The 21,202-nt window shown below is 31.2% G+C and overlaps 2 protein-coding genes across 3 annotated transcripts; both read left to right on the forward strand.

The window, feature by feature from the left end:
• Nucleotides 1–2,297: 2,297 nt before the first annotated feature.
• Nucleotides 2,298–6,000, forward strand: LOC145588656 (uncharacterized). Its single transcript, XM_081645273.1, has 3 exons — nt 2,298–2,507; nt 4,072–4,337; nt 5,177–6,000. Exons 1-3 carry the CDS (start codon nt 2,354–2,356, stop codon nt 5,765–5,767), a joined length of 1,011 nt encoding a protein of 336 aa, XP_081501399.1. The 5' UTR covers nt 2,298–2,353; the 3' UTR covers nt 5,768–6,000.
• A 7,609-nt stretch (nt 6,001–13,609) lies between these two features.
• LOC145601455 (protein IMPAIRED IN BABA-INDUCED STERILITY 1-like) lies at nt 13,610–19,701 on the forward strand. Of its 2 annotated transcripts, XM_081657478.1 has the most exons (9): nt 13,612–14,571; nt 15,429–15,713; nt 15,895–16,209; nt 16,319–16,546; nt 16,750–16,847; nt 17,381–17,471; nt 17,560–18,102; nt 18,422–18,545; nt 19,231–19,701. In XM_081657478.1, the coding sequence occupies exons 1-9, from the start codon at nt 14,233–14,235 to the stop codon at nt 19,248–19,250; spliced, it is 2,043 nt and encodes a 680-aa protein (XP_081513604.1). In that variant the 5' UTR covers nt 13,612–14,232; the 3' UTR covers nt 19,251–19,701. The 2 variants fall into 2 exon arrangements, with proteins under 2 accessions (XP_081513609.1, XP_081513604.1); XM_081657483.1 differs by lacking the exon at nt 15,429–15,713 and having other exon boundaries at nt 13,610–14,571.
• Nucleotides 19,702–21,202: the final 1,501 nt, after the last annotated feature.

The following is a 21,202-nucleotide window of genomic DNA, read 5'->3' on the forward strand; positions in this document are numbered from 1 at the left end:
ATATTCATATGATGGGAAGAGAGATAGAGATAATAATATGTGAACAAGAAATTGTCGCAATAAAGATACGAAACATGAGCCTTTCACAAAGAAGACGTTGCGATATATTTTAAAAACGTGAGATATGTATACACGAACAGAGATGAAATTTAGTGGACATACACAGATACACTACATACTAGGCAAGGAAAAAAAATGTGACATCATGAAAAGAATAATTTAATTTCATTCAATAATATATATTTTCATTCACTCGTATAACAAATTAGCAAAACCAACCTTAAATTTTTTTTTTTTTTTAAAAAAAACTTTACCTAAAGTGGTTAGAGACACAATAAGAACAGTGGACATGCATGTCACATAATCACCCCACACCTTCTTTCACCAAAAAAAAAAAAAAAAAAAAAAATCACCCCACACCTTTCTACAACTAGTAATAAGTCCATAACAATTTAAGTTAAAAAAACTTATACTAGTAGTAAAATCTTTCTACAAATAACGTAGTACTGAAATTCATCAGTACATACTACTACTAAGAGCCCACAGCAAGGTTTCATCCTAAAACCAATTGACAATTGAAGGAGTAGTCCGTTTGGGTTATAAACTAAAAACCCTTTACTTTTTTTCAATGTGGGACAAATACTATTCACACTTGCACCTAACAATATTGTCATAAATAATGCCTAAATTTAACCCAGTTTCAATTTCAAAAATTTATTAAATGTTTATCATCCCTTAGAATTGAATTTATATAAGGCTTTAAATAAATATATTAGTAGTGCAACTAACACAAAAATGATAACTACTTATAGATTATGACTAAGTATGTACTATACCGTCTTAATTATCTAGTACGGTCCATGCAATATATAGTTCAAACCTACATAATCTTGGCTGCCGGTGATATATGAGTGGTTAAAAATAGTCACCAACCCAATCGAATAATGAACCTTCCTTCCTATCACATAAAAGAATTAACCCTCCTAAACTTCCTAGCAATATCAATGATTAATTCTTATAATTATCCTTAATATATGCTTACGTCTTCGTTATAAGACCAAATTAGTCAATCCTAACATTAACTATTTACCACGCTTGATTACCAAGTCCTCCCTTAAACTGTGGCATGCAGGACACTCTTCGTACAATTGTTGTGTTCACACTTCTTAACTCAATTTTCTATTGATAATGCCCACAAAATTGCCACCTAATACGGATTATGTTTTATTAATTAAGATCTTAATTAAATAATTTATGAACATTTGATGTTAATTATTGTTTTGAGGAGAAAATTTGATTTGGAACGGGAGATTAACTCATGATTAGGGAATAAATGTATGCGTGGTATGTGTTTCATATGCCTTTTGGCCCTAAGGATAATAATACGTAAACAAAAGCATATTAATTAAATCGATATGTTCATATGTTTAATGTTATTAAGATTGAAGTACAAAAAATGTTTACAAGCTAAGCTTAATTAATAATGAATTGTGAATTTCACAACAAACTAAATTCTTAGGTTAACTCCAGTTAGGGATTGGAATTATATGTACAAGGCTTAATTAGGACCATCAATTTGGGATTATAAACCCTAAACTATAGATCTTGACTTTAGAAAGGAGATCTTATTAATGCACTGTAATTTGTTTGTAACCTAAACTAAAAGTCCAAAAAGTAGATATGCCCTTATTACATTAAAAGCCACGTGATTTGTATTCAACTTCTTCTAGATGTCTCACCGCCGTATAGTTACTTGTAAAATTTGCTCAAGGTATGTGTCAAAAAAGACTTAAATATATCTTAAAACGTTTATCAATTCGATCTAATTTTTCAATAATCATAGTGAATTATATATTATAAAGTCGTGGATAAACACGACCACATAAAATTACACATTCTATTAGTAAAAAAAACACGAGTGTACGTAAGAATTTGTACAAACATTAGTAAAAAAAATCAAGAAAACTCGTTATAAATCAAAATAACACATAATCAACAAATTAAGCGATAAAAATAAAATAAAATAATCCAAATTGAGTAATTCAAACAATAGAAACACATGAATTGATTTACCATAAATCTTTGTCAAAATGTTAGCTGATCAGTTTCCAGAAGAACAGTAAATAAAGTGGACTAAAAATAGGAGCTTCTTCCTCAAGAATGTTTTCTTCCTATTAACACCCAAACTTGCTACCTCTTTTAAGGCATATATGTATATATATTTAAGGAGATTTACCCTTAACTTTATTTTCTCCTTCGTTCTAATTAATTTTATTTCTTCTACTCCTCAAAAATATAATTGTACATTAGCTAGTTAAACTCGGGGTTGAATATTCGATATCGATATAATCTAATGGAGGAGAATCTTCCTCCAGGGTTTCGGTTTCATCCAACGGACGAGGAGCTCATTACATTTTATTTATCAAAGAAAGTTTCTGATTTTAGTTTTAATTCCAAGGCTATTGCTGATGTTGATCTTAACAAGTGCGAACCTTGGGATCTTCCAGGTATAATTTTATAGATTGGATAATTATAATGCCCTAATTTTGCATTGTAAATATTTAGTAGTTTAGCCAATTTATGATTTTGTTACAAATTTCTTAATTAATCATATTTTCGAATGTAGGGGGTTGGTTGTCACATTAGTAGCTCAAATTTTTGTTTCTAATTTTTGAATCAGTGATCTCAACGTGGATTAAAGGTCACGTTAGTAAATTACTTAATTACATTATCAAAAGTTCAAAAATACGACTTCCTCGAAAAAAAAGTGCTCAAAGCTACAACTAATTCTAGACAAAAAGAATTCAAATAAGTAATACTTGAATTAAAATATTAAATAACTTGAATTTTTAAAGACATAATAATAACGTAACATAAATTAAATAACAACAAAATCTCGATAATATTTTCTTAAGTTTTTGAATAAATGAACATTATGGTTGTCTTTTAGGAGCCACGACAAATAAAAAAAAAATACATATATATACACGTAATATGGGCGTGAAAAGAAAATTAAACAACTCTAGTATATATTTTCCGATATTGATGATATCATATCTCTAACACATCAACATCATTGAAAAAAATAAAATCTACTCATAGCTTACTTATATAATAGAGATCGATAAATGAATAACCTTAGAAACTTGTGATGATCGGAGAGTGTTGCAATCAAGGGCGATCGATCGATCGACAGCCTGCGCACGTACCGAAGCAAAAGACATCAGCAAATGGAGGTTGTTGCACAATCCGCGGCGAATAGCCGGAAAAGGAGTTGGAAGAGAAAAGGATGGCGTATTGGCGGAGAACGAGCGAGTTCAACGACGGTGGTTGGGACTTGATGAGTAAGTTTAGAGGTAGATCGAAGAGAAAAGAGGAGTTGGGAATTAGAGTTACTAGTTTTGACTTTTTTTTATGGGTGATGAATGTGAGGCCTAGCACGTGACAAAAGTCCATTTATATGATTTTGACTTACCTTTGTCAATGTCTTAATCATCGATGTAAATGTGATGACTACTTAAAAGAAGCTATGAAACGAAAGATTATGAACAACTAATCAATGATTGCTTCAATTGATTCGTGATTCTGTCATAAATTCAATTCTCAAACATATACTGTATATACTCCCTCGATTTACTCCTTATTGTTTGGAAGGAATACCATTTTATGAAATTCATTTAATTCTTAAGGCTTCACCTATCATTACATATTTACAAAGTATCCGATAATAAGGTACTCAAATAGTCTAATTCGAAAAATATTTAGGTTTTGCTTGGATTATATTGGGATTTTTTTTCATTAATTTGATATACTAATAAAGAGTTGAATTTACAACCTAAACCATAGGTCTAATGCAATTCAAGTTGTATTTACATACCTATAGATGTTTTAAAAATAGAGTTAAATGTATGTTATTCTTGTGTTGTTATCTCTATGTCAAAACATTAGAATTCTATGTCGGTTTAGCCCGTGTTATCAAATTTAACTACTCGTAGATTTTTTTTTTTTAGTACGTACCTACATACAAAAAAGTAGTGAAACTATAACTCTCCATGAATAATTAATGTGCAGGAAAAGCATCAATGGGAGAAAAAGAATGGTATTTTTTCAGCCTAAGAGATCGAAAATACCCAACAGGTTTAAGGACAAATCGAGCAACAGAAGCAGGTTATTGGAAAACCACAGGGAAGGACAAGGAGATATATAGAGGAGGGGTGTTAATTGGGATGAAGAAGACTCTTGTATTTTACCGTGGAAGAGCACCTAAGGGAGAGAAAACTAATTGGGTTATGCATGAATATCGTCTCGATAATAAGCTTTCTTTCAAACCCTCCAAGGTACATACATACTTTTGTCCCTTTAAAATTGTACATTCTCTATCCGAATCATTTACGTACTATTTTCGATCTACTCTTTATCTTGTATCATATTGTTTTGGATGATTCTACGGTAGTCATCTTTAAAATGACTAATACTATAAATTAATTAATATTTTTTAAAATGTTATTTTACAATGTTAAAATTAATTATAAATTATTTATCTAAATTTTAAATTCATTTATTAATTTTGATAAATTTTTGAATTTTTTTTATATTTTTCATAATTAATTTTCCAAATTTAGTTTTATTATTACTGAAATTAAAAATAATTCATAAATTGGTTATGAAAATATATAAAAATGTAAAAGAAAATACAAATAAATTTTAAAAATAAGGAAAAAATTTATAATTAATTTTAACATAAAAAAAATAAAATAAAACATCAATAAATAAATTTAAAAAAAATAGTATAATGATAGTTATTTTAAGGATTGACTACCATAGAATTTTCATTGTGTATGAGTCATATGACCCTTAGATAATGATCAAATTATAGCTAGAGGTGATACCTTATAATAATTGATATTTTAAAAAATATGATATTATTGTGACATAATTTTACTTATATGATGTAATACATTTGTTTTAATATTACACTTCAATAATCAATTTTCATTTACATGACACATTCATATCTATTTGTAATACTCATTTTCATTTGCATGACACATCATATCATAGTCCACATTATTATTTATTGCAATTTCTAAAGTTGAGATTATTTACTACCTGGAATTATTTTTTGCTAATTTTCCTATATATTTTTTTAATAAGATCAATTGTTACATGTCCGCAGGATGAATGGGTGGTATGTAGGGTTTTCCAGAAGAGTGTAGCGATAAAAAAACCACAACCCACATCACCTTCTATGGTCTCACCAGACTCACCAGATGACACCAACACAACTACAAATGAATTTGGAGACATTGAACTACCAAATCTAAACACCCTATCAACTTCACCAAATAACCCTACATTTTCATACCCTTCACTACAAGATTACCCTAATTGCACCCCTAATCATCTCAATTTAAACCCGAACACGAATTTAAACTTAAATTGGGCACGAGAAATGGCCACAACACTCCCTTCACTATCATCATGGCCTTCTACCTTGCTTACTCCTAACCTAAATAGTACTGTAAATTCCTTGTTGCTTAAGGCTCTACAATTTCGAAACACGAGTAGTAGTGCTACTGACTACTCGTCGTTCCTAGGCAACCAGCAAGGGTTGCCTCTAGGAACGACTAGTGAACTATGCTCGACTTTCCATCCTTCGCCGTCTGCTGAGACGGTGTTCCAGTCTTTACAACAACAGCAACAAAATCAACAAAACCAACAGCAACTCCAACAGGAACAACCATTCAACTTGGACTCCATGTGGTGATGCATGCAATCATGTACGTACAATATAATACATGAACATATATTTATATATATGAAATTGAAGCTAACAATTTATGTGACTAGTTCGATCTCCTGCTTGTTGATAATTGAGTTGCATGGAAGAGAAATAATTATCTAAATTCAGATGATGATGATGATGTAACTTGTTAAAAGTGTAATTATTGTGGGCAAAGCCCAATTATCTATCGAGATTATTATTATTGTTATTGTTTATTATTATAGGGTTTTGTTGTTCATAACCCTTAGATTTATATATAAGTAATATATGTTTCCGTTTTTCAAAGTGGAATTACGTAGTTGAAAATTTACAATAAAATCCGTGTTCGTTAGTTGATATAGATTTAAATCAATGTGTAGTAACGGTCTGTTCACTGTTTTGATTGACTGAACTGAACTTATTGGAACTTAACTAAACTGAATATTTCATGAGTGAAGGAAATTAAAAACTAAACTGAACTGAACTGAACTTATTGGAACTGAACTAAACTGAATATTTCATGAGTGAAGGAAATTAAAAACTAAACTGAACTGAAAATAATCTGAGAACAAACCCTTATTCAAATTTCAATTATTATTACCTTATTCTTCCTTGCCAATCTCCTCCACCAACAAACATCACATGCGATATGCAGGGAAAAGGAATTTTTGTTCTAGGTTTTAAGTGATGCAAAAGTAAAGAAATTAGTTCACCCTTCAGGTTATGTGATAACGTAACAAACTTGGTACTGATCTACTTATTAGTATGGGAGTATTTTCTTCTTTTTTTTTTTTTTGGTAGAATATTCTTTATTATTGTAACTAATAAGATATATTGGAAAACCACACTTATTACATATTGATTATTGGTCTTAAAATATTATACATTGATCAACATCTTAAAACTTAAAATGACAGATAATGCATTGCTATCCTAAGTGGCAAATAATACTCGTATGAAACGAACTACTTTAATCAATTAGTGGTCGAAAAATATAAATGAAAGAAATACATGTTGTAGGTGTATATACCAACCAAGTATTACTGCGGATTGAGGGATTTATGTTCATAAATATGATTCGATGAAATCTTTTTGTGCCTTTGCGCCACCATTTATTGGCCATGCAATCAGGTCAATTTGATTTTATACCAGCTTTTTTTGACTAATTAGTTTGGATATTAATCCACTTTAGTTGGTTCATCATTTGGCTTGACATGTGCACCAAAAAAAAAAAAAAAAAAAAAAAAAAAAAAAAAAAAAAAATTGGCTTGACATTTTAATTAAGATTAATTAGTCGGTGTTAGACTAAACAATTAAAAATCCAACATTACAATATTTGAAGTCTTTATTCTTGTGTGATAGTTAAAAGACATATACTACATATATAAACTAAAACTATCACATAAGAATAAAGAAATACTTTCCGTAAAAAAAATAAAAATAAAGACGTACTTTAAAAAATCCAACCTTTTTCGGTCTTAGCTAGTTTCAAGCATTGATACTCTGTGACTAAAATACTCCATATAAAGTATTTGAATTTCAATTTCTAACTGAAAAAAAAGAAAAAGAAAAAGAGATCACTAGATTGATTATATTGGAGAGTATTCGTATCATGTGTCACTCATTGTCTTGTATAGTTAAGGCACCAAATGACAATGTTATTTTTTTTTTTTTTTTTTTTTTTTTTTTGACGGAAATGACAATGTTATTCAATTTGTAGATATTTAGATATTTGAATTCATAGATAGATTAAGGCACGAACGGTCTTGCGAGAAGACGTTCCTGTTCTAGGGCCTGTTCTCATTGACTGAACTGAACTGAATATTTTATAAGAGAAGGAAATTAGGAGCTGAACTGAACTGAACTGAAATGAATTGAATTGAACTGAACTGAGCTGAGCTGAACTGAACTGAACAGAATTTCAACGTAAGAGAACAGACCCCTACTTTATATGTCTTACTTTAAAAAAATTTACGTAGGGCCAGTTCACATTTACTTAATTTCAGTTCAGTTCAGCTCCAATCAGTTCAGTTCAGTTCAGCTCTTGATTTCTCTCTCTCATAAAATATTCATTTCAGCTCAATTCAGTTCAGTTCAGTTCCAATCAGTTCAGTTCAGTTCCAATCAGTTCAGTTCAGTTTAGCTCAGTTCAGTAAATGTGAACAGGCCCGTAGTATGGTAATAAATAATAACTTTCAAATATCTATACAAATTGGGTATGGACTGGATTTATTTGGATAATTTCTTCACCTTAGTTTTAATTTGCTGAATTGAAATTATTTTTAATGAATTAAACTTAATCTTACTAGATATTACGAGTATTGATTTTTACAGAACTAATTTTTTTTTTCTTTTTTCAATGAAGAGTACAATTAATAATTGTACCAATTTTTTAGATGTTTTAATTGTTTCTTATCACCAACATTTAATAACTCTGAGGTCTGATGAGCACCAATAAATTTACAATTAACTCCAATCCCTATATCCCAAATGATTGTCCTCTTTTCTAAATTGCTTTATTGTCATGTTTAATTATTCTCTTCATTTATTAAATGTATACTTAATTATTCCATCCTTTAACACTATACAAACATACTTTTGTTCGAGTCCCTAACATTAACTACACATTTTATTAGTCGTGAAAAGCCAATCATTTCATGGTTGTGACATTGTTGTTAATAGTGGCTTTTGCATATTTAATAAACTTGCAAAATTACCGATTGGTTGTTGGTGTAGTGGTGATTGAGACTATACTTGGTAGGGAGAACTCGTGTTTGATCCACCGCAACAACAATTGGGAGGGGACTGGAACCTAACCACCCAAAACTGATCCCCGAATCCGAATTAGCCCAAAGGGTGAACCGGGTAGAACACAAAAAAAAAAAAAAAAAAAAAAAAAAAACCCTTGCAAAATTAAAAAACAGGCATATATAATTAGAATACATAATGACACTTCAGATATTTAATTAACTGGATATCAAACTTCTCGTAAGTTGAATTACGGAGCATGTTAGTTAGAAATTTTCAAATCATTTTGTAAAATTGAACGTGGGTTGAGAGTATATCAATCGATTATAATAAGTAGACATTAAAATGGAGGGAGAAATGCTATATTTAAAAAAGCAAAGCATTAATATTAGCTGACAAAAATAAAAAAAGCATTAAATAATGTACATAAATTTTTAAGCTACTTTGTCTAGTATACATTTTGAATTATAAAAATTCCCTTCATGTAAAAACAAAGGTTATTCATAGTTTATTTATTTTTAATAAATAAAAATGGTTGAATTAATGAACAAATGGTCCCATATATCAATTCTTATAACAACCAAATAACCCTACATGTCAATGAATTTATGCCACTACTCTTTCAATTTGTATATAATTTAACACCAAACATGGAAGTGCTAGCTTAAATAATGTTTTATTATTAGTGAAAAGAGGAATTTTCTTAATATCCTTTACAAAGTTAATGGAACGAACTATAATCATTTTGACCAAATAATTAACACCATAATATAATATGAATTAATAAATTAAAGAACTCAAAACATGTATAAACATGAATAAAACTTGCAGTTTTTATGGATTGTGCCAAAGTGACAAACATAGAGATGCCTACTTTACTAATCGTTTTTAATTATCCATTGTGGCTTAGAGCAACCATGTTAATTTACCACTAATAAAGGACCCACTACTAAAGGGTATTTGCGTGAAGTGTGAACTCTAAAAGAACACACAAGGTGTGTAAAGAGACCAAAAGTTGTTTCAAAATGGCTTTTTTACTTTTTTTTTTTTTTTTTTATATTTTAAAACATGCATTTAATGGTTTTATTTTACATTTTTTTTCTATTTCCTTTACTTCTTTATATCTTGCCTAAAAAAAATTTTAAAAAAATGGATATAAAACGATTTAGCCGACAAATAGGTTGTTTGGATCAAGTTCGATTATAACTGATTTTTAATTTTGGCTGAATTTAGGTGATGACTGTTAAATAAGTGAAATTGGGTTGATCATTTGAGCATTTAGGTGAAGAATTTTCCTTCCTCTATTAAATTTGCACCTTTTATCTAACATGCATGCAGTATAATATATAGGTCAACGTTTAAGAACATATATGGAGGATAAGGAGATCTCGAATCCGGAATCCCTCCTAAGGATCTGTTCTCTTCAACTTAATTTTAGTTCAATTCAGTTCAGCTCCAATCAGTTCTATTCAGTTCAGTTAAGATAGATATAGGTATATTAAATTCTGATAAGAGTTATCTAAGTTTAAATTACAACTAAAGATTCAATTTAATTAAGTTCAAATAAGTAAAAATCAAATGAATAGAAAACACTCTTATACGGAATAATTTAGAATGGATTGACCGATATAGGAAATACTAAGGGCCTGTTCTGATTGACTGAACTCGGTTGAACTGAACTGAACTGAACTTATTAATTAGTGATTTTTAACTACGGATTAGTGATCTTTGATTATTTATTGATTATTTATTACTATACATATGTGTATATACAAATGTACATATTAAAATATTTACGAAAAATATACTATATAATTATAAAATTTATGGAAAATATATTAAAAACTTGAAACCTCTAAACATTTTAAACATATATATTATTTAATTTAAAAATAAAATAGTATTATGACAAAAGAACACAAAACACTTACATGTATCTAACCCATTTAAACAAATTTTTTAAAAAATATTTATAAAATAAAAAAATAAAAAAATAAAAAAAAAAAAACACGAAAAGCTAACAGAGGCAACGACCCAACAGTCCAACACCCTAACCCACTCTCTTTAATGTTTTAATTAATACATGTATCTAACTAGTATCTAACCCCAAATTATTATTATTATTATTATTATTATTATTATTATTATTATTATTATTATTATTATTATTATTATTATTTATTGATGATTATTATTATTATTATTTATTACTTATTGATTATTATTATTGTTAATATTGTTATTATTATTATTGTTGTTGTTGTCGTTGTAATAAGAGCTTAAAAGAAGGAAATTTGACTTTATATCATTAGCAATATCATTAGACATAGATTAAGAGCTGAACTGAATTGAACTGAATTTCAACGGAAGAGAACAGGCCCTAAGAGTCTATTCAGATTAACCCAGCTAAACTGAACTTAATCGTTTATAAGATAAGCTAATTAGGAACTGAGCTGAAGTGAAATTAATGTGAAATAAAGAGATCCTAACTCCGTATAAAATACTCCGTACTAGGGAGTAACAAGAGACGGTTAAAAATGTGGATGGAGTATTATTTTTTTTCCTCCCATCCTCTTTGACTTTTTTCGTGTCTACTTTCTGTTCTTTTTCCAGTTTCCACACATTATCTCACGAGCACTTTGTCTTTCTGACAACTCGGAATTGAACTGCAAAACGTAAAGACTGGTTATATTGCATAGTACAATATTCCAATATTATTATACTCCATATTATATGGTTCGACAATTTCATAAATAAATAAATAAAAAAAGATCCAAAGTTTCCACACTAAAACTAGATTGTCAAACATTATTTTGTTCTAACCCAACAATCCAATAATCTAAACCAATCTAACGCGCATTTTTCTTTGTATTCTTCATTGGATAAGAATTCATGGTTTCATGAGGGTCCCTTTGGTTTTAATGTTTCACCTACAATATTATGTATTTCAAATTTTTTTAAGTTGAAGTTTAATTTACAAAATTGTTTTTTTTTTTGGCGCAAAAACATAAAATAAATTGTAAGTTGTTTACCAACCAATGAACACTAAGGTAGTTTATATATTTCAAACCGAGCATTTATTTACTAGAAATTGACATCATTTTTCAAATTGTGAATTTTAATATTTGAAAGTTGTGACTTTTTCTTGCATTATTTTGTAATGACAATTCTTGTATTTACAATTTTGAAATTGGAACCACATATAGCTTCTTCTACAAGTTCCATTTCAAAGTTAAAGAATATGCTTTTAGAGTTCTAGGACTAAATTTATGTATATTACTTGTTACTTTGTTAGTTTGATTAATTTTATTTCGTAGGTAATGAAAGTAATGATCTTGGATGTATTTGACACTAGTTTTTGAGTAGCTTATAGTGATTTGAGGTCAAGTTAATCCACTAATGTGGTTGAATTATCAAAAAAAATTAAAAGTAGTTGTTAATAATTTTTTTTTTTAGACCAGTAGTTGTTGATAATTTAATATATACTTTTAGGAAAAAATATATTGTTTAAAGAGTAATGATATATGTAGCCTTTAGGGCTGCATATAAGCATTAAATACACTCTTGAAAATTGTATAAAATTAATAATTCGTGATAAAAACACGCGTAAATCAGTGTAATTAGTATATCTCAGTCATGATTTCCTAAATTAAACAATTTTTTAGAGTATATTTAACACTTATATATATATCCCTTATAGCTTTTTTTAATTTAGCTGCGGGTTAATAGCTATTTGCTAAACGCTAAGAGTACTACTTTAAGTCTTTAACTATCAATCTTCAATATAATAGCTGACACTTATTTACACAACTAATAATTACCATCACATCTAACAACTATCTCCACAACTATATTTATTGAACACTCGTACTTTAATTTCTAAGTTAAATTATTGACATATTCAAATTGTTTATTAATAAAATGTAAACTTAGGGTATGTTCTGGTTTACTGAACTGATTGGAGCTGAACTACACTGAACTGAACTAAGTTGTTTATGAGAGAAGGAAATTAGGAATTGAACTGAACTGCACTGAACTGAACTAAAGATAACATTCCCTAAGGCCCGCTTATCTTCACTTTAAATAACAATATCTAGTAAAAATAATTTTTAATCAGTAAAAATCATTAACTTAAAAAAATAATAGAAAATTAGTAAAATAAGTTTTCATTAGTAAAAATAATTTCAAATATGTAAAAAAATTATGTAAAACTAATTTAAGTTCAACAAAAATAATTTCAGCACAATAAAAATAATTCACTAAATAAAGTGTATTAAAAAAAAAGTCTAATACCAACTTATTTATTTACTTTTCCATTTTTTAATTTTCTTAAAATTCACATAAACTTAGTCAATGTCATTAAGACCTAACTTTCAACATTATTCTACTTTAAAAAACAAAAGAAAAAAAAAAACCTAACTTTCAACTTCATTTTACTTCTAGTGTTCTACATAAAGATCTTCTTTGTTCTTAAGGTGTCTTAGGCACCAAATTTAGAATTTGCAAAATTATGGTAGACTAAAGTAGTACTCTAGCTATATGAACAATTTGAGAAGCACGATAACCCAATCAACTTTAAATTACTCTTAGACCCATTTTACCGTGTCTTCTTGTGTTTTTTCAACCAAAGTATGACATAAACTTGACCTATTGATACATTATTATATACTCCGTATTATACAAACTATAGAGTACATAACATATGATTAACATGCATGCCCCGTGCTTGTGCCTCTATGTTTCAATCTTTTTATACTTCACGAACTCGATCCAATGTTATCTTTAAATTTTCGTATCAATTAATCCATTTAAAACCGAGAGCAATAAATAACAAACTCCTCTTTTCTAATACTCTTAGAAAAACCTTGAAATTAAGTAATGTAAATTAATTACTCCTTCTGTCCCTTATTTACATGCATATTTCTCTTTATTAGTATATGAGAATTAAATGTTAGAAATAGGCAAATAGGCATGTAAATAAGTTAATAAGTGACGGAAGGAGTAACAAAGACCCAAAGTCTATATATACTCATGTAAATTTTTAAACTTAATGAGCAAAATAACCTGGGTGTACCAAGAACGGTATACCCGGATATACAAAACATACTTTCATATTCAGATTGACATCATATATAAAACCATATAAAACCAAAAAAGAATGCACAAAACCAGGTAGACCGTAGACCACTCCATAACAAATAAAAATCCATCTTAAGCCGCTCATCTCGCTATTTCCTTCCTTCTTTCTATTCTTCTTCACTCCACTCTTTCTCCCTCCAGCTTCCGCAATTGCCGCACTCAAATAATTCCAGTAAAAAAAAAAACCCATTTTTTTTTTAACAAAAATAAAATAAAACAAAATACAGGAAATCCAAATCCAAATCCCAAAATTCAATAATAATTTTACTACTAGTCCAAATATAATCAACCACGCCACATCACCCAAATCACTATCATTGCTTTCACCATATATTCTAACATTATAATCATAATTGTGTGTATATATAAATAATTCTCTCAAACACACTCACATTCCCTAAATTTCCACATTCATTTTACTATATTCACCTAAAAATCTAATCTTTTTTAATTTTCAGCGATCTGGGTCTTCTTCAATGATCCCAAGAAAACTTGGGTCATCATAAATTTTCAATTTTGATTTTTATAATTTTTTAATTAGAAAAGTTAAATTTTTTTAAAAAAAAAATTGGAATTTTTTGATGGGTTGTGTGAGTTCAAAAGGAGGAGTGTCAGTGACACCGGCGGCAGATTACTCCGGCGTGTTCAGAGACAATGTAGTGGTTGTCGGGGGTTCTGGTCGGAGCAGGGTGGGACCCACTGACTCAGAAGGGAAGAAGAGGTTTAACCCAAGTGATTCAGGGCGAGTCAGCTCAACTTGTGGGAGTGAATCAGTGAGTTTTAGGTTAGGGAATTTGCAGAAATATGTTGAAGGTGAACAGGTTGCTGCTGGTTGGCCTGCTTGGTTGAGTGCTGTTGCTGGTGAGGCTATTCATGGTTGGTTGCCTCTCAGAGTTGATGCTTTTGAGAAATTAGAAAAGGTGCTAAATTGTTCAGTTTTTGCAAATCATTTTAGTTTTTTGGGATAATTTGTGGTGGATGTTGTGATTTTTAGTGGTTTTTTTAGGTCGTTAAGGTAATGATGTAGACGGGATTTGATCCGGGTTTATATTTTTGTTTATGTCATAGTTTGTGTAAGAATTTTGAATTTTTGAGGGAAATTGAGATGTGTGATGAGAATTAGGTTCTGTGTGTTTTTGGAAATTGAGCTGGGTTTGTTCTCAAAAGAAGAAATTACAGCTAATATTGATGGTTTTGGGTTTAAAACTTTAAAATTTGTAATTTTATTTAATTTTCTTTTTATAGTATTGTGATATCTCATGAAAATTTGTTCTTTAGTCTTAATTTGATTACATGTGACAATTACTGACTTGGGTTTGAGCTTCTATTTTGTTTGAGAATGTAATCTGTCAATTTCATGTGATTTCTGTCTTTTATTGGGTGGTTGGGGTTAAAAATTGGAAGCTTGTCTTGGTACTAAGTTTTTCTCTGGGGCCAAATTCTGGTATTGTTTGTTACAGAAGGAGAGATTATTTTTCAAGCTGATGTTTCTTGTTTTGTACTTTTCTTCAAGTTCAAGTAGTCGGAACGTTGGCCGGATTCTGGCATAAAGCGGTGTTAACTTGAGTAAAATGTATTAAAAGATGGTGTTTATGCTGATAGTATTGAGGTTTTAGTTTGATGAAGATTTTTGGTTTAGTATGTCTAATGCCCAAGTAAATGAGTGTTTGTGATTGATTTTTGTTCTGGATTTATTATGTATCAACTGTTACTGCTGTTACTCATGCTTTTGTTATGTAGACTTATTGGTGTTTTGTTTTTCTTACTTGTTGCATAGATTGGCCAAGGTACATATAGCAGTGTTTTTCGAGCACGTGACATTGAAACTGGGAAGATAGTTGCTATGAAGAAAGTTCGGTTTGACAACTTTGAGCCCGAGAGTGTTAGGTTTATGGCGCGAGAGATATTGATTCTTCGGAGGCTTGATCATCCTAATATTATAAAGTTGGAAGGAATTGTCACCTCCAAATTATCATGTAGCATATACCTTGTTTTTGAGTACATGGAACATGATCTTGCTGGACTAGTGTCTTGTCCTGATATAAAGTTTACTGAGGCACAGGTTTGTTCAGTTCAGATATTCATTACCGCATTTGTGTACTATTGATAATTTCATTTGGGAAAAACTGTTTAACTTCTCTTTATTTTAGTGGGATGTGGTTGGTAGTAGTTGTCTAAAACAATGTTGGAGTATAATGCTGCATCTCTTTCGTTTATGTAACCAATTTCCTTGATATATGCAGGTCAAGTGCTATATGAAGCAACTGTTATCAGGAATTGAGCACTGCCATTCGCGAGGTATAATGCATCGGGATATTAAAGGGTCTAATCTTCTGGTAAATAACGAAGGGATTTTGAAGGTGGCTGATTTTGGTTTGGCGAACTTCTGCAGTACAAAACGGCAACCACTCACTAGCCGTGTTGTAACCTTGTGGTACCGACCTCCTGAGCTTCTACTAGGTGCAACAGATTATGGACCATCTGTTGATCTCTGGAGTGTTGGTTGTGTATTTGCTGAAGTTCTTCTAGGAAAACCTCTCCTTCAAGGGAGAACTGAGGTGATTACTTTTGCCAAGCTCATGGCTTTCTCAACATGATAATTCAGAATTATGGTATCGCTCATTTTCATGCCAAACCTTGAGAAAACTTGTGACATTTGATGAACAGGTTGAACAATTGCATAAAATCTTCAAGCTATGCGGATCCCCACCTGATGAGTACTGGAAGAAGTCTAAACTTCCTCACGCCACTCTTTTTAAGCCACAACAGCGTTACGAGAGCTCTCTAATGGTAACTTGTAAAGATATGCCTGAACCTGCTGTGAGCCTTATTGAAACTTTACTCTCTGTGGAACCATACAACCGTGGAAGTGCTTCTTCTGCTCTATGTTCTGAGGTATTGGTTACGGAATATATAAGTTTAATAAGTACTTGGTTTAGTTCCAAATTCATTTTTCTGAATATCTTGCATTTCTTGCTGATAGCATATATTAATGTACATGACAGTGTCACTAAAATTATTACATCACTCTATTGAAAATTTGAATTCTATCACTCAGGTCCTTTCTAATCTTGATTATTTTTTTGTCTCTTCGTCAGTATTTCAGCAGTAAACCCTATGCGTGCGACCCATCAACATTGCCAAAATACCCACCTAATAAAGAAATTGATGCAAAAGGTCGTGATGACGCTAGAAGGTGATATTTCTTATCTTTTTCCTTCTTTCGCTCTTTGATTAGGACCTAAGGAGCAACACTGTATGCTTAGGTACCTTTTGAAAATCTGACTCTCTTACAAAACTGGCTAATTAGATCTGTTTCCAATAGCCTAAGACTTAATTTGATCCAACTTATATAATATAAAATCAGTTTTGAGCTTTTTTTAACAAAATTAATAACTACATTTTGTTATCGACTGTCAATTTTAATCATAGAAAACCAGTTTATTTAGTTAATAATAAACAAGTGAACAGATCCTAACACTGTTTTTAGTTTTCTTAAAACTATTGTTCCGGCCAAGAAACACTAAATATACTGCAGTACTTGATATATAACGGGGATAAATTATGATAAGTATAAATATCCAGTGAAATGGTGGGACTTTATTCCATGATACATGGAAAAGCCCAGTATTTCTGCCTCTAAAGTCAAACTCTAAACCCCTTGGGTTTTTTTGGTGCTTTGCTTTGTGCCTGACTGGCTGACTGTTTTGTTTGACATTCATTTTACAGGAAGAGAGTGAGTGGAAGAGGCCGAGGGAGTGAAACAGGAAGAAAAACAACCAAGAAACCGAATGGCATACGTAAACTTGCCCCAGCTGAGGTCTCTCTAACTTATTGTCTGCCCATTGCCGTTATAGAAACAATAAGAAATTACTATGTTCCTAACCTCTGTAATTTCCTTTGTGCAGGACTTGCCTTTGCCATCTCAAGTTCCAGATCCACAGCGAGTTAAAATCAACGGAAGTTTAGCTCTCTTTCAGCCAGAAGAAGACATAAAAGGGAGGGAACCACCAAAGCCATCAGTTGATAGGCGAGAAGAGCCTTCCCATTTAAAGAATGCTTCTCAAGGAGATGTGCCATATTCAGGGCCGCTGCAAGTTTCAGCATCAAGTGGCTTTGCATGGGCTAAAAGCCGAAGAGATGATACATTTGTTAGATCACACAGACGGTCTAGTTCAAAGCTTAGCTTTAACGGTTTAGAGACATATTTAGCATCAAATGATAGAAATAATTCTGAATTAAAGAAGCATGATAACAACGGGGATATTTCTCTAGGAGCTCGTGCCTTTTCTAGAGGGCAAGATTATTATGAGGCACTGAAGCATACAGTAAGGAGACAGTGGAGCAACTTTGATCGTCCTGATTCTTTTGATACCTCGGATGAGTACCATTCACAGGAATTATCTTTAGCACTATACCAGAAGGAGATTGGAGCAAAGAGAAACCACATGGTTAGTTCATATCATCAGTGCTGATCATGTATTAACTAACATAACTAAAAGAGAATCCAATTAATCTTGTCACGTTTGCATATCGCTTAGCTACAGCTATGTCATACCTATTTGTAAACCTTAAGACTTTTTTGACAACACAGTGATTATCAAAACTATAAGCAATGTTGATGCCTAAATTGAAAGGAAGCAGGATTGTTTTCATCAAAAGTGGTTTTCTTTGTGTTTATATATCATATTCATAGCTTTTATGTTAATGTATTACTTTCAACATTTCTAAACATCAGCAACTTACTGATGTCCTGTCTTTGGGTTTCAGGATCAAGAAGACAAAGTTGAATTTTCAGGACCATTGTTAACTCAATCATACCGAGTTGATGAACTTTTAGAGAGACATGAACGTCAGATTCGTCAAGCAGTTAGAAGATCGTGGTTTCAAAGAGGTAACAATTTGTTACAAATGATGTGACTCAACTCCCCCCCTCCCCTTCACTGATCGGACCAAATAACCATAATTTGTTTTATTATCGCTTAGATTTGAAATTAGTTAGTCTTTGATATTCACTTTTCAATATCTGAGTCTTGCTTCATTGATTTTTTCTTTTTCAAGTCCTAAATGCCAACAACTCGTTTTCTAATGCTACTATTATTTTCACTTGTTCTTTTTTTCAACTTCCCTTTTTCTTTGTCTTTTTCGCCTTTTCGAGTATGTTGGGCTTGTAGGTCCATGGCTATATGATTATCTAGTAAACATGATAGTAATGCTTGCTGAAATCCAGAAATTCCCCGGGAATTAATACATCATTTTGGCACTTGATTGACCAAATAGGATATACAGCTACTACACTAATGTTCAACTCCACTATCTAAAGTTGGTGTACAACTGCAAATTTATATAATGTCAATGGGATAATGATTCTTGTTATCTGATTGTTGGTATGGAATATGGATGTAAGTTCTAAATGCTAAGATTTCCTCGTTGTCCCACCGATAAAGATCCTGTTTCGTACAATGATGCCTGATGCATTGCCAATTGATTATCCATTATGAATTTGCAATAGAAACTTATTATTTGCTTGAGTCATTCAAGTGAGATTTGTTCATGTTGTTTGATTCTGCACCCTGCAGGGAACAAACAAGGAAAATGAGTGGAAGAATCGTCAAGAATGCTGTTTTACTCTAAATTTGGCTCAGTTCTGACAATTTGACATATACCAGCCTGAGATTCAATAAAGCGTAAATCCAATCTTCGCATTTACCACATGAGTGATCAACCAGAGAATGTTGCTCTCAAAATTCAATCTCCGCGTGTCCTGTGCTTACCAAAGAGGTAGTAGAAGCCGTAGCAAAAGAGACTGAACCAAAATGCTCAATAGAAAATTTGTCCGAGTTTTCGGTGCAACCAAGCTGAAGCCTGAAGTTGGTGGTTAGTTCACTTCCCTACAGGATTATTGTCACCCCTTAGTGTACATACTAATAGGGATTATATCTTAAGAAATTATTAATATCTTGTAAATGATAATGACTCATAATATTTGTAGCCTTGTGCTTCCTTTTTGTCTAAATATTCCATAAGGAAAATAATAATTCTTTTAACAATATTTTCTTTCTTCCATTTTCTTTGTTTTTGTAAAAAAAGAAAAAAAGAAAAAACTGCCTTAAAATAGCTGTAATAGGGTCAAACTTGTCTTACTTTGCCCCTACAAAAGAAAAAGCAGAAAGTTAAAAATAAAAGAAAAGGTAAAGATTATAATTAAAGAGAGAAAAAAGGAAAATTTGATGATTACCGTTGAGTAACGATGTTATATAGTAGAAGTGGTTGGTTGGTTTCATATGCAAAATGTTGGCATTAGATATCATTTTGGGCCGTTTGATATCAACTGTTGTCTCGTGTAACACCCATCATTATGCCTTTGGTAGGTTTAGATTGTTGAGTGGTGGTCCTTGCCTACTCATTTTATAAAATTTTCCAAGTTTTGTTGTCCTTCCTTGTCGTACGCTCTCCGTTGTCTAAATCTGACAAAATTGAGAGAGTGAGGGATAGCTCAAGTGGTTAGAGCTTCCTTTCCGATTTCAGGATCCTGTGATCGATTCTCACCTTGCCCTTGTGGCTCTCTAAACACCAAAAGAAAATTGACTCGTATAATCGTATCTGATTATTCAATTCCGATGTACAATAGTTTGACAATAACTTATAACTTGTTTGTTAATTAGAAAATTAAATTGACAATAGAGTCACGAAAACCACAAAACATTTCAGACGACTTTAGTCCGTGAGTAGTTTCTAGTTTGACTTTTACCTTATTATTCTTATCTTCACATATAAGTTTGACAAAAAAAAAAAAAAAAAAAAAAAAAAAAAAAAAAGTATTAAGCAAACTAGAATAATAAAATTTGAAGTCAATAGGAAGAGGGGGTAGGGAATTGGTAATATGGAGGTCTACGTTTATTAAATTCTATCTTCTAATTACCCTAAACATCCTGCTGGCCAACTCCCATAAGGCCATAATGAGGAACAAACAAATCCTTATTTTATTTTGAAAATTTGGCTCATTTGTGATAAAATAAATAATAAATATTATCATTGGACTAAAAAAGACTTAATTGGGAAAATACATCATCAAATATTGCTAATCTGATTAACCAAATATCATCCATTACTCCGTATGTGCTTTGCCCACTCGTGGGCAAAGATGGCAGGTGCACGATGTAGGCACGGCACATTACCATGCGTGTCTGGTCGTGACCCGGGACTAAGTCGCCTTTATTTGGGAGAAGCACAATAAGGGACAACGCGACCTGACTGACACAACAAAGCACGTTAAAATCAATGAAATTTGGCTTGGACACGTAAGCCCGACACAATGGCACTTGGGCCTGAACCATACATAGGTCAACTTTTTAAAATTTCGACCTGACTCGGCACGATGAGAAACTCGTAGACCGCGCCATGGGTTGGGCCTAACTAAACCCAAAGCACGTGGACCTAACACGACCCTTTTTTTCTTCTACTTTGAACTGTATATGCCATTGAGATATGGGCCATTTTAAACACTATTTCGAATTATGATTAAGTACTTGACAAACATTTATAGACATA

Source organism: Chenopodium album, chromosome 2 (genome assembly GCF_948465745.1).
Source record: "Chenopodium album chromosome 2, dcCheAlbu1.1, whole genome shotgun sequence".
NCBI lineage: Eukaryota > Viridiplantae > Streptophyta > Magnoliopsida > Caryophyllales > Amaranthaceae > Chenopodium > Chenopodium album.